Source organism: Halichoerus grypus, chromosome 12, assembly GCF_964656455.1.
Source record: "Halichoerus grypus chromosome 12, mHalGry1.hap1.1, whole genome shotgun sequence".
In the NCBI taxonomy this organism is placed as follows: domain Eukaryota; kingdom Metazoa; phylum Chordata; class Mammalia; order Carnivora; family Phocidae; genus Halichoerus; species Halichoerus grypus.
The window spans coordinates 14,294,629-14,308,682 of record NC_135723.1 but is presented as its reverse complement, the minus strand read 5'-3'; the positions used below and the strand labels follow the sequence as shown (position 1 = coordinate 14,308,682).

The 14,054-nt window shown below is 43.2% G+C and overlaps 1 protein-coding gene across 1 annotated transcript in view; it reads right to left on the bottom strand.

Moving 5' to 3' along the window:
* The window catches only part of AMPH (amphiphysin), a 282,343-nt gene extending 271,725 nt beyond the window's left edge, over nt 1-10,618 (bottom strand). The window contains exon 1 of the mRNA XM_078059989.1: nt 10,449-10,618. Within this exon, the coding sequence (XP_077916115.1) occupies nt 10,449-10,517 (69 nt within the window). The 5' untranslated portion in view covers nt 10,518-10,618. The remainder of the gene's footprint in view (nt 1-10,448) is intronic.
* Between the last annotated feature and the right edge of the window lie 3,436 nt (nt 10,619-14,054).

Sequence of the window (14,054 nt, the reverse complement as noted above, 5' to 3'; positions counted from 1 at the left end):
TCCCAAGTCTTTCTTAAGAGATTCTGGTGAGTTTGTAACTAGGCCCAGGAATCTGCATTTTAACTCACCCCTTTCCCCAATATTCCTGACTACACTTGGAGAAAACATCGAGCTCGAGGAACTTGACTTCTAGATTCATTCTCTACACTTAACAGGAGCAATTAGGGACCGATACAGGTCCCCAGGAAAGCCCTCTCCTGTCCTAACCCCCTGCTTTAGAATGCTAGTGGTCCCCACAGCCACACGCATTTCCTGGAAGGGTGGGAGAAAAAAGTTTGGACATCGTTTTCTAGAGATGTGAAGAAGAACCCACTGAACAGAGAGTAGGCAGGAAACTGGTATTTTACTAGAGAAATACATAGGTTAAAGGGGCAAGATTTCTTGTAACAGACGTCTCAAATATTGAGGAATTACAGGGTGTGTGAAAGGTATCATACAGTTCTAGGCTGTGCTACCACAAAATGGGAGATCCTTCCAAGGCTTAGACTATCTATGCTATTGAACTGTTAGCAACCATAACTACGTAGAGGTAGAGAAAGTCGGCTACAAAAGATTCTCTTCCAAATTTGATTCCTTCCAAGCTGCATATCACTTCAAACAGATTATTCCTAAATTCAAGACCATGCCTGCACAATGATCAAGTCAATGCCCACAACATAGTTAAGTCAACTTGGTATCAGCCTTAACCATGCGTGTTCTCTCTGTCCTTTCTCTCTCTCTTCTCATTGAATGTTGGGTATCCAAATGCAATTAAACCTCTTGATCAAACCCTTTGTTTAAAAGACAAACTCATCTTTGTAGATGTATACCATTTAAGGGCTTTCATTTTTTTTAAGTTTCTTTTTATTTTTTTGTTAGAGCGAGAGAGAGACAGAGAGAGCACAAGCAGGGAGGAGAAGCAGGCTCTCCGCTGAGCAGAGAGCTTGACGTGGGGCTCGATCCCAGGGTCCTGGGATCATGACCTGAGCCGAAGGCAGATTCTTAACCAACTGAGCCACCCAGGTGCCCCAGGGCTCTCATTTTTATTTTGAATTTCTGATGGTTTGAGATAAGAGACCCTACAAATCCATGAAAGCAGATGGGGTTGGAGTTTACAGCTGTTGTACAAAAGGATCTTTGGATGACTATGTATGACTATGTATGTATGTATGTATGTATAGTTCAGAGGGCAAGTCAGCTCTGAACCAGTGTCCTACCCCTGTGTCAAGGAGGAACTTCACCCCACAAGAACCCTTCAACATGTGAGGGTAAAAATCCGATCACACAAAATTGGGATTGCTACTGCAACAGGACCATCCCAATTAGGGTCTACTTTGCCTCGCTGAGTATGCAAATGGTAGAAGAAGATCATTTATAAGGCCAATGTGAAGAGTTGATTCTGATTTCTATATGCCACAGCTCTTATTTCTGTCTCCACAGCTCTTACTCCGTATTTCTATGGAATGCTTCCTACTCCCATAATCACTAAACCCTTACCCCATTCCTCTTGCCTGAATATTGCAACACATCCTTCTGATCTTGGCTTAACATCTACCTTCTTCAGGTAGGTGTGTCCAATCCCTTCACTCTAGGTGAGTTCCCTACTTATATAAAAAAACTTTTTTTCTCCCCATAGAATTTTTAATTATGGTTTTTCATTACTAACCATGTAGTTATCATTACATTCAAAGTTTTATCTCTCTACCAACTCCTGCTGGTCAATATGCTCAAGGAAGATGGCTTCATGGATTGCTATATTACAAGTACCTAGCAAGTGTCTTTCACACATTAGATTCTTAATAAATGACTCTACAAGAATTAATGTATTCTACCAAATGAACTTCACAATAGTATATATAACTTTTAAAGTAAGTAAGTTTAGCCTTAACTCAGTACTAGGTGCTATTACAAGAGTACATTTATGCCTGGGCCCATGTGTATTTAATTAAATTATTGTAGGCACTTTTAAGTGCAAATATATATATATATGGCATAGATATATTCAGGTTCTTCCCATGTATGAACTAAACTTTCAACTAAATAACTCTATGAGAATAAGGTGAAATGATCAAATTGGTGGGTCTCTAATTTTTTTGTACATCTGTCCTAAGTTGCTTCAGAACGATCAAAATTGATATATGCCTATAGCATAGCAAATATTTCAAAACTAAGATCTTACCCATGGCTTTATCCAACATCATTCCTAAGAAGAGATTTGCTCAATATGCATTCAAGAAATGTTTCTACTTAAGTACTACACTTAAATTTAGATTTTGAATCAATAAGAATGAAGTTTCAGCATTTCTATATTAAAAGTTGGCCCATGGATATGTTCTCAAGAAATTGTAATTATTATCAGTTAAATTTTGCATAATGCTGTGTATATAGTGTTATTATATTCTTTCATGGGTAAATTTTTGAACTCTGTGATGATGGTACTGTCATTTTGTAAATCTTAGCCATTATCGAGATTATCTGGAAAATTTTATCTGCAACACACGAAATCTTTACATGTGTTATTCCCTTCAAAGAGCCCACAGGCCCTTATTTCCTCCGAAGTTCTATTCGGATGGCCCCCTAGAAATGGCTAAAAAAAAAAATTAAAATTATGTTTGAACAGTAAGGTGAAAATTCTCAGACTTTAAAAAGCCAGAACAATAGGGGCGCCTGACTGGCGCAGTCGGTGGAGCATGAGACTCCTGATCTTGGGATTGTGAATTCAAGCCCCATGTTGGCTATAGAGATCACTCAGAAATAAAATCTTAAAAAAAAAAAAGCCAAGACAGTTTGAAACTTAATCATAGATACACACACACAGGTACACACTCACATCCACCCGTTCCTGAATGGACTGAAGTGACCTAAAAGAAAGTCAACATATAGGAAAAGATGGTGGAGATCCTCTAGGATAGTATTTCCAAACTCTAGTCTTGAGATCAATTTGGTATGCTCCCACAAGCATTTTCTTAGAAATGGAATAGAGTGCAGTGGGATGGAATGGATAATCAGTGCTTGATGATATCAAATCTTTCCTAACTTAGGAACTCGGGCATCATGGGAGATCTTGGAACAGGGGAGCTATGTGTGTATATGTGCAGATGTATCTGGAAATGATAAACCCATGGATAAAGACCTCATGCATCTGGAGCTCAGGCATCTGCAGCACAGAGTAACCATAGTTGAGGATAACCTAGAGAGAAAGGCTGCCTGTCCCTGCCATTACTATGGGAACCAATAGTGAGGGTAATGTGTTCCTTGATCACAACAGTGCCCACCCGAGGGACAAGAATGACATCTGAACGCTAGACACCGTTTTCGGACCATTTTCCACAAGACCAGAGGAAAAACCACTGATTCCTTTAGAGAGAGGGAACTCCCCATAGGGTTGCTGAACTTCTCCTAAGACAGGAACCCCAAGGGGGAATAAGAGATTCTTACCATACACTGGATGGGATGCTGAAATCACTTCATTTGAATATTCAAAGAATGGAACCTCATTTTATACCCCAAGTAAAGAGGGCCATATTATTTCTATAAGTATTTCAGATATTTTAAGTTGTATCGGTCCACAAAGTTGATTTCTAAAGTATGACTTATGAATCTCATACATATATACACCACACATATAATATGCTATCCTATAAAGGAGAATGCTAATTTCACTAGTGTTAAAATCTGAGTTCCTGTACTTTTGATTCCCTACTGTATTGATTCCTGGACATTTGAGTGTGTTTTTAAAAAAATGAAAGAAGGAAGCCTTAATCTGTCAAGAATATCCTCATGTCACTTTTAATTTGGCAGTTTTTAATACACCCAGAGAAAATGATCTTAGTAGAAGGGAAGGCATAAGCTTGTACAATGTAGAAGCAGGCAACAAGAAAGTCTTCGGGGACGCCTGGGTGCCTCAGTCGTTTAAGTGTCTGCCTTTGGCTCAGGTCAGGATCTCAGAGTCCTGGAATCAAGTCCCACGTCGGGCTCTCTGCTCAGTGGGGAGTCTGCTTCTCCCTCTGCCTCTGTCCTTCCCCCCCTGCTTGTTCCTCCTCTCTCTCTTCCTCAAATAAATAAATAAAATCTTAAAAATCTTCAGATGACCTTGAAAGAGGAAACCCTGGATTGCCTCGGGGACTCTGTCTCCAAAGTGTCTTCAGATGTAAATGTGGTCATAAAAGCTACTCTTCTATGGACAGGGCCCTGGGTCCCATGGAAAGACTCTCCTGGACAGAGTAAGGTCTTACTTCTCCTATTCTATTTATATATAACATACATAACATAAATACACACATGCACACAAGCACATGCACCCAGAAACACCATCCACATGTTTCTCTTTGAGCATAAACCTAACTGCAGGCATCAGCAAGGCAATAATTTTTTTTAAAGACCCACAAGCATCACATAATTTGGTATATGGGAAGAAATGACATTGTTTTTCTCGCTCTATCACACAATCAATATTGGTTTGAACCACATGACTCTACCAATATTTGACTGTTTGACTTATAAAAATGACAAGTTAGCTCAGTTCAACCTAATATTGTTGCAGTTCTTACCATGTACAGAACCTGTAAGAATAATTTATTTGATGTACTACCTTTACAAAATGACAAGAGAAAATGACAGTGATACACAGTGAATCGCTTATGATAATTTCACGAGACAGAGAAAGAATAATGTGGAAGGATGCTTTGCAGGAATGCGATATAAACAAGCAAGAACATAGAAAGTTAAATCAATACATCATCACCAAATACGTACAATTCACAAGACATCGGGTCCTTGTCCTCAAGCATATTCAATTTAGTTGAGAAGATATAATACATGAAAAAAATTGCATCTAAGACTTATATAATTTTCACTTGGGGCAGATAAACTGACACAAAGAATATCAAACTGGACACTTTGTTAGAATTTAAATACCGTAGGGGTGCCTGGATGGCACAGTCGGTTAAACGGCCGACTCTTGGTTTTGGCTCAGGTCACGATCCCAGGGTCATGAGATCAAGCCCCCAGTCCAGCTCTGCGCTCAATGCAGTCTGTTTAAGATTCTCTCTCCTTCTCCCTCTGAGCTCCCCCCACCCCCACCACACATACATTCTCTGTCTCTAAAATAAATTTAAAAATCTGTAAAAAAAAAAAAAAAAAAGAATTTTAAATAGTGTAATTCCCTTATTAAAATGAAACACAAGCAAAGAAACAAAAACATGTTTAAAGAGATTCATATTATAACATACCAAAAGTTCCTTTGCTCACAAGAGTCATGTTAAAAAACATTTAAATGTTTAAAAATGTTTCAAGTTCTCCACCAATTTAAATATTGCACAGAAGTCAAGGATGGTTAAGACCAAATAAAGGCCACTAGATTTCACAGAAGATGGACAAAAATATAAATCTCAGACGGATTAAATATTTAGTAAAAAAGCTTAGAGATAGACAGACTGTGTTTATTTCCATCTCCTCCCAAAACCCAACTAAAATGATAGTAAAGGAATAAAGAAGGTGTGAGCAAACAATGACAAACGGGGGGAGGCATCTTTAGTGGATCAGAGCGTTCAATACAAATTAAGGGAGCAGAAACGAGGATGGAAGAATGGAAACAACTCAGGAAAACAGAGAGGGATTAAAAAAAAAAAAGTGCCTGTACAGAGTAATCAATGAAAAAGCAGCCAATTCTCTAGTTTTTTAATATAAAAAAAGAAAAATAAATAAATGTAAATAATGTTCACCAAAAGAAATTGTTTGGAGAAAATGACAGGATATAAATAATTGAAAATAAAAGGATTCTTTCAAAATATGAAAAAAAAGAAGTATATAAGCATATTTTACAGAGATGTTGTGGTTAGTAATAGCTACCTCTGAGGAAACAAGACTGGAGGTTGAGGGAAGGGGACCAGAGTCTGCTACTTTTCATAAGAAGCCCTTTACATTACATTATTTTATTATACTTGATTTTTTAAACTGCATATATTAATTTGGTAGGAAATTTTTAAACAAATATTAAATTGATTATTTATATAAACATGGGACAGACCAGGCCTTTTAAGTATGCCTCAGTGGATACTTGGTTTTAAGATTTTATTTACTTATTTGAGAGACAGAGCAGGGGTGGGGTTCAAGCAGCAAAGGGAGAGGAGAGGGGGACAAGCAGACTCCCCGCTGAGCACAGAGCCAGCAGTGGGGCTCAATCCCACCACCCTGAGATTGTGACCTGAGCTGAAGTCAGACGCTTAACTGACTGAGCCACCCAGGTGGACACTTTTTATTTTGTCAGTGCTGCATTCATTTCCCTTTCTATACTCTGATTTTCCTTCCTTCTCCACCAGCAACCCATTTGGTCCAGGGGGAACTTCTCCATCCCAGCTTCAGTAGTAGTTTGTGACTGAGGCCCAATCCAACCCATGGTCCTGGTCCTTGGCCAGAGGGTTTTTTTTCCTCCCAGAGAGAAGAACAAGGCCCAGTTTAGGCCAATGAGAATTATACTGAGTTCTCTGTAAATGTTGAAGGAAAAACATGCTCTTGTCTAGAGCTGCTGACAGCCATCTTGCCATCAGGAGAGAAAACCTTCCCCAAGAATGAGGCTGACAGAATGAACAGCAGAGACGAAAGCATGTGAGCCCGAATGTCTGTGGTTGGACCCCAGGTTCCAATAGGTCTGAGGTTTGTCTACCCCAGCCTTTTTCATTAATTATAAGAGCTAGTATCACGTAATGGGAAAACACTGGACTGCCTTGGGTTCAAACTTCACCCTTGCTACCTACTAACTGTGTGACCTTGGGCATGTCACTTTACCCTTGCTTCATCTTTAAAATGGGATAGTAATAGTATCTACCTCATAGAATCAAATGAGGGAATATATATAATACATATATACATATATTTATATACACACATAGGTATAAGAACATTTATAGTTTAATACAAATATATATGTTAAAATCTCATTTAGAATTATATGTCCAAGAGCCATATTTTTAATTTTAGTAATTATATTCCCCTTTTTCCTTAAACCAGTTTGAACTGAATTTTCTGATATTTACAAGTGGAAGGGCCCTGATTATTTCAACACTCAAGAGAGAAGCCATACAAAACCAACTGATAGATTTAAGCAGATATACATAAAACATAAACATAATATAAACATAAACCTTCTCTATGGCTGAAAAAAAATCATCAAAAAATGAAAAAGTAAATAGAAAAAGAAGAAACCATATTTGTAACCTTACACAGAACAGGGTGGAGATGCTGCACAAAATGGGCAAAAATATAAACACACAATTCACAAATAAAAATAGGAATATAAAAATGTTTGGTTTTTAATAATCAAACAAATGAAATAAATAGGAACTAAATTTTTTCCAGTGACATAGCTAAAGACCATTTTAAATTTTATTATCCAGTGTTGGCAAGTGTCTCATGTACCCCTGTTGAGAATGTTAATGGATACAACCATTCTGAAAGGCAATCTAGCTATAATCAAAATAAGCATATCTTTGACATAATACTTCTAGGAATTTATCTAAGGAAATACTTCAGGGTGTATGCAAACATTATCCCTACTATGAGCAACCATTTTCCCTACAAGTTTTCCCAACGGATTTGTACTTATATACAGAAACATTGGAAACTGAATGTCCAAAAAATAGGAGATTCATTAAAATCCATGCATTTCAATATTGTTCAGTCATTTAAAATGTCGATGTTAAATGTGTACTCAAGAATGTTCATGATTATTAATAATCATGTAACATGATTATTATGAAATCAACAGGTCAAAAACCTAAAGGTATGAGCCTGTTTTGTTGTATAAATATATATATGTACATATGGGAAAAGATCCACTAGACTACCCATCAAATGATAGTGAAATTTCTGTGTAGTAGAATTACAATTGTCCTAATTTGTTACTCGGTTTTTTTCTGGTTTATATATTGTTCCCTCTTTCGCCACTGAACCTTCACAGACCTTCAGTAAGAACAAAATGTATTTTAAATTCATTAAAAAAACCGTAAGACTCCCCCTGAGAGTAGCTTCAGTCATGCATTTGGAGCTAAAATGCATGCAGCTGTTAGATGTAGTGCAGAGGACGAGAAAGTCACGGGAGTAGATTCTCTTTTGAGAAAATTTGATTGTAAAAATGAGCCAAGGTCTCAAGAATACATGTGGCAAACAATGAATCATGGAACACTACATCTAAAACTAATGATGTAATGTATGGGGATTAACATAACAAAAAAATCTTCAAAAAAAAATAAACACATGGTGTCAGCCACAAACCCGTTACCTTGAAAAAAAAAAAAGAATACATGTGGCATACAAATACTGCGATGATACTGCGATGGAGCACCTGTGCATCAGAGAAGAGGAACAGTCCAAAGATAGAAGAGGAAGGAATCACTGGCGGAGATGTCTAATGCCTGCAACAGCAATTTACTGTGTTTTCCACTCTCCAGTAGCTTCTGTTTGGGCTTGGCTGGGCTACCTCAGCTGAAATCCCACATGCCCTTTTCCTTGTGCTGCCCAGGCTCAGGAAAGGGGCAGAAGGTACCCACCGGTAGAACCCATATGCTCAGCCTTTTGGTGTCTTAATCCCCTAAAGTTGGTGCAGCAGGCACTCTTCATCAGCTACTTTCCCCAGGGAAGAAAACAGGATACTTGAAGCCCTAAGCAAGCCTCCCTTAGACCTCCACTCCCAGGGAAAAGTAACCACCATCCTCAACCGCAATGGTAACACACACCTGACCTTAGTAATGACAAAGTGAGCTTTCAACAATTCATAAGAGCTTGAATACTCTGTAAGACAGATTACGTTTTCTTTTATTTCTGGCATATTAACAGCTGGTGACCTAGATTAAGAAATAATTTAATGTGAAAAGGCAGACTATATCACTAAATTCCCTCACAGATGGAAAGTGGATTCAATAAAAAGCTTCAGACCAAAGATTCAAGTAATTACCAGGAAATGGAGAGGGGGAGGAATACCTACAAGTGGGTAAAATGAACTATGGAAAAATGATGACAAAACCTGGCTGGGATGCCGGAGGATCCGAGCTACTTTCTGGACAAGCAAGCAGGAACTGGAAGAGGGCAGGAAGCCTTGCTAATTCAGCTGCTGAAGGAGCGGCAAGAGCAGGATCACGTTAGTGCAGGATGAGCTCGGGTAGATATTAAAAGAAATACAATCCTCTTACTGCATTGACAGTGTGCATGTGTGGAGGGAGGGACTGGAGGCAGCCACAGAGCCTCTGGGCCTGGAGATTGGCAAAGGGATCAGTGGCCCCTCCTGCTCAATTCCTCGAGGTCGGTGGGAACTGGGGAGCAGCCTGAGCCAGGGTCTGAAGAGGGAAATTCACTGTCCTTTTGAGCAACGCGGCAAATCTGACTTCCAGTAAAAGAGGAAAACACTGAACACCCAGAATCCCAGAGACGGAAAATACTGCCACATGAAAGAACACAGTTCAGCTGATACAAACCATGGGGCTCAGGGAGCCGGTGTTCATTTTCAAGTACAATGTTTAAGCTACAATATGAATGTCCTTTCGCTGGAGACACAAATGAAGACCTCAGTGCTGGCAAGGTCTTGATGACAAGCAGCCATCAGGGCATCCCAATGTCTCGCACAAGACCTCAACTGCTCAGGGCTGTGCTTGGTGTAAACCCAAGCTCTGTGCCCAGCTCTGGGAGAGAAAAATAAATTACTGAGGCGCCAATTTGCTAGGGAACTTGTAAAATACCAGGAAACCCAACCTGTACGTGCAATTACCGATCTTTTTTTAATGAAATAAAGCGCCCTCCTTTGTGCAGAAATGTGCAGAGAAGAACTGTTAGGTTCGGGTCATATTTATTTTTGACCTTCCAGAGGACACTGGCGTCAAAAGGGACACACACTGAGAGAGACCCAAAAAAAAGAGAACAGGAAAAGGAAAGAAGTGTGTACCTAGATCTCTATTTTGAACTCCAGAATTCACTCGACAGCACTGTATTAAAAGCCATTGGTTTTCCGTGATGAGCCCTATCGATCCCTACAGGTTTTGAGAGTAGCTTCTGCGCTACCCCAGTCGTTTCTGCTGCACTCGGGTTCCCAGGAAACCCCCCGGAGGGAGGACCGCTGCCGCAATCTCCCGGACCTGCGGGCCGGCGGGGAGCGGGCGCCGCGGGCAGGAAGATGCGCGGGGCTCCGGGACAGGCAGCCGGCGAGCCGCCGCACCTGCCGCCGCTCGCGCCCGCCGCCGCCCGGGAGAGCGGGGAGAGCGGCCGGCCGTGCGGGGGGCGAGCGCGCGGGGAGACTCGGGCGGACCGCGCGCCCCGGCGCTCCCGCCTCCCCGCCCGCGGCCGCCTCGGGGCAGCCGCCGCGGCGCCGGGCAGGGCGTCCCCTCGTCCCCCGGCCCCGGCCCCGGCCCGGCCTCCGCCGCTCCCCCAGCCCTCTCGGCCCTCGCCGCCGCGCCCCCGCCACCTGCCCCGCCGCCCGCTCTGACCTTTTCCTGCGCGCGGTTGAGTCGCTTCTGCACGTTCTTGGCGAAAATGCCCGTCTTGATGTCGGCCATGGCTGCGGGTCCGGGAGGCTGCGAGGAGCGGAGCGGGCGGCGGGCCGGCGGCGGCGAGGACTAGTGGGAGAGGAGGAGGAGGAGGAGGAGGTGGAGGAGGAGCGGGAGAGGAGGAGGAGCGGGAGGGGCGGCGAGGAGCAGCGGAGGAGCGCCAGGAGGGGTGAGGGAGGGGCGCAGCGCGGGGACCGGCTTAAAGCGACAGCGCGGAGGCGGGGCGCGCGGGGCCTGGCGGCGATACGGCGCTGGGCGGCGAGAAAAAGAGAGGGAAGGAGCCCGAAGTCAAAATGCCCAGGGAGGGCACACAGTGGTGGAAGAGGAGGTCGGGAGGAGAAAGGGGACGACGCCAAGCAGCAGTCCCAGGGCCCTGAGGCAGCTCCGCGGTTCTTTCAAGGCAGAGTTTGTGTTGGGGGAGGCTGAGGGGCCCCATTCTTTCCGGCAAAAAAAAAAAAAGAAAAGAAAAAGAGGCGCGGGGGCGGGGCGGAGTGGTGGGGAAGCCAGCATTGGAGGTGCTCTGACGTGGGGGGGGGGATGGGCTCGTCCAGAGAGTGCACCCCTCCCCATCTGTGTGTTCCAGAAAGCCGGGCCTCAGTCCTGCCCTTGGGAGGCTCACACCAACGGAGGAAAGGGGGTTGGGAAACCCAAGTCAATTCAGGGGTTAGAGCTGCAGTAGAGAGGGAACCAAGGCGCACACTGGTTCAAACTTTAAGACGAGATTTGGGGTCTGAGGTAGGGAGGTTGTATGTTGAGAAGGGTCAGTCCCTTTAAGCAAGATGCTGTGCTTTGGTGGTCTGTGTAATTCGTGCCCGGAGCCCATACTCTAGCATCTACATTTACTTCCCCAGAAGTGTTGCCTGGCAGAATCAGGTCCTTTACCGCCTCACTTCAACATTGTAAGACCTGGGCCTCTTAACCTGTTGCTTCGTGCAAACCTTCTGGCAACCTTAACAGGGACTCACCTCCTCAGTACGCTCATCAGAAGCAAGAATAATAGGGATACCTTTGTCGTATACCTCACTCAGAGCTCTTGAAGACCCTGGCCAATAGCGAAACTATCCATACTCCGTTCTCTCTGAGAGTGTGAAGGTGAAGGTGGCCCAGCAAGCAGGTCAGAGGTGAATCAGGCACCTGAATCCTGTGAATTCAAATGAGCATCCCACTGCACCTGTGGAGTAGACTGTCCCATGTGTAGCCCCCACCCCCATGAACTACCCCTTGATACTCCTTACGAAGTCCCCTCACCTTGATGCTACGGTGGCACTGTGACTGGTTTTTGCAATAAGACACAGTGGAAGGACACTGGAAGGACACTGTGCCAGTTGCAGCCTAAGCCTTGAGAAGCCAGGCAGGCGTGGCACTCTCGGGAGCCCTGTGCCACCCTGTAGAATGTTCAGCTACCCTGATGTGAAAAGCCCTTTGGAGAGGCCACGTGGAAACGGGAAACCCCAGCCTCCGGCTGACCCGCTGCCTAAATGCAGCCACGCAAACAATCATCAATAACTCCAGAAGAACCGCCCAGCTGACCCCCGCAGAGGGCAGAGCGGTGAGTAAACAAAAGGAGAGTGGTTTTAAGCCACTCACTTTTGCAATGCTTTATTACTGAAATACCCTCTCTATTCACTTGGCTCTTATTTCCTTAGGATGACTGGTCATCCCAGTTTGCCTGGGATGAGCCAGAAAGTCCTGGGTAAACCTGCACGAGTCGGTCATCCTACTTCCAATATCCCAAGTAAACAGGAGTTTACTTCAGAGGGAGGTAAAGAGAATATTCCTCTCTTGGTCAGCATTCCATAGAAAAGACTGCCCAGAAGCCAGGAATTGAATCAGCATTCTAAAACAGGGGGCTTCAGAACCTCAGCTGCGCCCTGAGATCTTGCCATGAGGATACAAGCTGCAGAATGCTGGAACACGCCAGAAGGTTCTGGAGCACATCAGTCCATGGTCCTTTTCATACTATGAGCCCCAGAGCCCCCTCTGCTCCCATGCAGGGCCTGGCTATAGCTTCCCTTGCAGACTTCACTACCCTCTTTCTAACAAGCAGGGTACAGAGTTCCAAGCAGTAGGTTTACTTTCCCTCTGGTTACTTAGGGCCCAAGCCATGGTGCCCTCTGCACCAGCCTTTGTCCCTCCTTGTAGTTATTCCCCCACCAATTTTTGGCACACAGCAAATATCTTTTGAACTAAAATTACAAATGGCTAACATTTCTCATCATTCAGATGCCTAAATCTAGGTCTGTGATATGTGGATGGAAATAGGAAGCTTGTCATTTCTTGATAATTCTATTTGGAATACATGCTGAGCATGTTACAGAGTTGTTATGCACAAACTTATCAAATCATTTCCCTCCAGCTGAGAGGTAAAATGGCATCCATTTTCACGTTGTCACATGGGTCATTCTAGCCAGCCCAGAAAATTGAGGAAGCACTTTAGCTGCTACTTAGTAGGTTCTTTGTAAATATTTGTTGAAAAAAAAATGCATGTGTACATGAGACTAGATATTGAGCATCCATCCTTAGCTGTTTATTCTCCTATGCTACTGGAATGAGTATAAAAGGGGACCCAACAACAATGATTTTTAAATATTGTTATGCCATACAGTAGAGGCTTTTTTCATACCAAATCTTATGCAGGACCCAAATATAATAATCAGACCCCTCGCTGGTTGTGGAGGGTGTTGGGTACCCAGAGCCCCACCCATTAGGCTACCCTTTATTCCCTGCATCTGTCTCTAAGGAAGATCTTCAGCCCTGATATGAACAGACATTTTTCCAAAGAAGACATCCAAATGGCCAACAGACACATGAAAAAGTGCTCAACATCGCTCGGCATCAGGGAAATCCAAATCAAAACCTCAATGAGATATTACCTCACACCAGTCAGAATGGCTAAAATTAACAAGTCAGGAAACAACAGATGTTGGCGGGGATGCGGAGAAAGGGGAACCCTCCTACACTGTTGTTGGGAATGCAAGCTGGTGCAACCACTCTGGAAAACAGTGTGGAGGTTCCTCAAAAAGTTGAAAATAGAGCTACCATATGATCCAGCAATTGCACTACTGGGTATTTACCCCAAAGATACAAATGTAGGGATCCGAAGGGGTACATGCACCCCGATGTTTATAGCAGCAATGTCCACAATAGCCAAACTGTGGAAAGAGCCAAGATGTCCATCAACAGATGAATGGATAAAGAAGATGTGGTATATATATATATATATATATATATATATATAATGGAATATTATGCAGCCATCAAAAAGAATGAGATCTTGCCATGTGCAACGACGTGGATGGAACTGGAGGGTATTATGCTGAGCGAAATAGGTCAATCAGAGAAAGACATGTATCATATGACCTCACTGATACGAGGAATTCTTAATCTCCGGAAACAAACTAAGGGTTGCTGGAGTGGTGGGGTGTGGGAGGGATGGGGTGGCTGGGGGATAGACATTGGGGAGGGTATGGACTATGGTGAGCACTGTGAATTGTGCAAGACTGTTGAATCACAGATCTGTACCTCTGAAACAAATAATACAATATA